This window comes from Alosa sapidissima, chromosome 11 (genome assembly GCF_018492685.1).
Source record: "Alosa sapidissima isolate fAloSap1 chromosome 11, fAloSap1.pri, whole genome shotgun sequence".
NCBI classification, from domain to species: Eukaryota; Metazoa; Chordata; class Actinopteri; order Clupeiformes; family Clupeidae; genus Alosa; species Alosa sapidissima.
The window spans coordinates 8,971,325-8,973,824 of record NC_055967.1 but is presented as its reverse complement, the minus strand read 5'-3'; the positions used below and the strand labels follow the sequence as shown (position 1 = coordinate 8,973,824).

General features: G+C 47.3%; 1 protein-coding gene across 2 annotated transcripts in view; it reads left to right on the top strand.

Moving 5' to 3' along the window:
* The window catches only part of otud7a (OTU deubiquitinase 7A), a 101,196-nt gene that overhangs the window by 51,565 nt on the left and 47,131 nt on the right, over positions 1–2,500 (top strand). For both annotated transcript variants that reach the window (XM_042110427.1, XM_042110428.1), the window contains exon 3: positions 769–922. In XM_042110427.1, the coding sequence (XP_041966361.1) occupies positions 838–922 (85 nt within the window). In that variant the 5' untranslated portion in view covers positions 769–837. The remainder of the gene's footprint in view (positions 1–768; positions 923–2,500) is intronic.

Below are 2,500 nucleotides of genomic sequence, written 5' to 3'. Positions count from 1 at the left end.
TGTGGTGAAGTATAGTACAGTAGAGTATATTGGTGGTGGGTAGTTTAGTGCAGTGCAGTGCAGTGCAGTGTGTGTGGGTGTGTGTGTGTGTGTGTGTGTGTGTGTTGGATGTTTCCCAGCATTAAGCATGTTGGTGATGTACAGGTCATTGCAGCAGGTGTGTGTGTGTGTGTGTGCGTGTGTGTGTGCGTGCGTGTGTGTGTGTGTGTGTGTGTGTGTGTGTGTGTGTGTGTGTGTGTGTGTGTGATGGGTGGACTCCATTGTTTTAGCTATCATTTATCCATACCACAGGCCTGCTTTGAATAATGTGGTGCACAGATGAGAATACTGAACTGAGGATTAATTGTTTCCCTTTTTCTCCTTCTCTCTCTCCCTCTCTCTGTCTCTCCCCCCTCTCTCTCCTTCCTGTCTCTTCATTCTTTATTTTTTCTCTTTTCTCTCTCTTTTTTCTCTTTTCTCTCTCTCTCTCTCTTTCTCTCTTCTCACTCCATTTTTCATTTCCCCTCTTTTCTCTGCCCCACTATTCTTCCTCTCCCTTTATTTCATTCTCTTATGCCCCTCCCCCTATCCCATATCTACCTTGTCCCACACTTTCAAATCTCTCCATCAACTTCTCTCTCTCTCTCGCTCTCTCTCTCTCTCTCTCTGTCTCATTCTCCCCACATCTGCCCTGTTCACTCCCACTCTACCTCCCCTCACTCTCCTCCTCCATCTTTCCCTCTCTACCATCCTCTCCTCCCCTCCCTCTCCATCTCCATCTCTCCCCAGATGCAAGTGTGAAAGCTGGCTACTACAAAGGCCACCGCTGCTGGCTGGGCAGCCTTCCCCTATGATCACATGACTCTGGACATGGACGCGGTCCTGTCAGACTTTGTTCGGTCCACTGGGGCCGAACCGGGTCTGGCACGTGACCTGCTCGAAGGTATGAGCCCCTCAGTGAGACTGTCTACCCACCCACCACCTGTCTGTCTGTCTATCTGTGACTGTCTGTCTGTTTAGCTGTCTGTATGTGTATTTGCTCAAAGGTAAGAGCCCTTCCATCGGACTGTCTACCACCAGTCTATCTCTCTGTCTTTCTATTTGGCTGTCTATAAATCTATATAGTCCTTCTCTTTCTGTTTGTCACCTGTATAGCTGGGCCAATTATGTGTGTTATTGCACGACTTGTATTATAGCACATTTATCATCAGAGATCTAGCCTATTATTATGAATGCACATATCATAATAGGTCTTACTGTAATAGAGAGTTGGGTTGGAGAGACTCTATATGAGTAATATTTTGACTGAAGTAGGTCTTTGTATAAGTACTGTGGGGACATGCATGTGTGGGCTGTCTCTAAAGGCTACAGTATGTTGTAGAATTTGTGCATTTAGTTGGAGTGGACCTTATGAGACCTGAGAGTGTTCTTGTGGTATAGATTATTTAGTATAGATTGATTAGATATTATGTAATATAAGTCACATCAACTGACGCCATTAACAGTTCTCAGGCCATCGAGACTTGGAAATGAATTGATGATAGCTGGAAAGGCTCATTCTGTTAATATTGACAAATGCTGCAATAGGGACTAATGGTCCAAGTGTAGCCTTTATGATCTCCTCCGTGTCCAGTAAGGATGGCTGGTCTATCCTCAGCCTTCATGGTCTGTCCCATGTCCAGTAAGGATTACTGGTCCCTCTGTGGGTGTTTCTCTAAGCCCCACAGGGCTTTGCTCTCTGCACTTTTTGCTGTGTGGGTACGTAGTGGGCGTGAGGTGGCCGGTGGTCCGTCCTTCTGCCAGTTCGTCCCGGTCCGGCTGGGTGATTCAAGAGGCGCGTGACAGCTTTATGAGCACTTCTCCTCAGGAGAGGTCCTTTGTGCCCTCTCAATGGAGCCCTGTGAGCTGGGTAAGAGGGCTGGCACTCTCTTACACACACACACACACACACACACACACACACACACACACACAGACATACACACACACACACATACACACACACACACACACACACACACACACACACACACACACACACTGTCAGGAGAGGAGAGGAGGAGAGAGGAAAGGAGGGAACAGAGAAGAGGAATGATAAGGTAAAATGAGTGGAGAGAATATAGGAGAGGGGGAAGAGTGCAAAGAGGAGAAAAGCAAAGAGAGCAGGGAAGAACAGAGGAGAGGAGAGAAGAGGACAGGAGAGGTGAGAAAAGACAGAAGCAAAGAGGGAAAAAAAGAAAGAGTAGAAGAGGGAGCAGAACAAGATAAATGAGGAAAAGGGAGAGAGAATAAAACAGATCACCAGCCCAGAATGCAGAAAGCAGACGTGACCACTTGTGTGACAGTGTAGAGACTTACCACCCACCCACACACACACACACAAACACACGCACACACACACACACACACACAAACACACACACAACACACACACACACACACACACACACACACACACACACACACACCTCAGAGTCCTCCACCTGCAGCCCAGAGGATGATGGATGTATGTGCTCTGTTC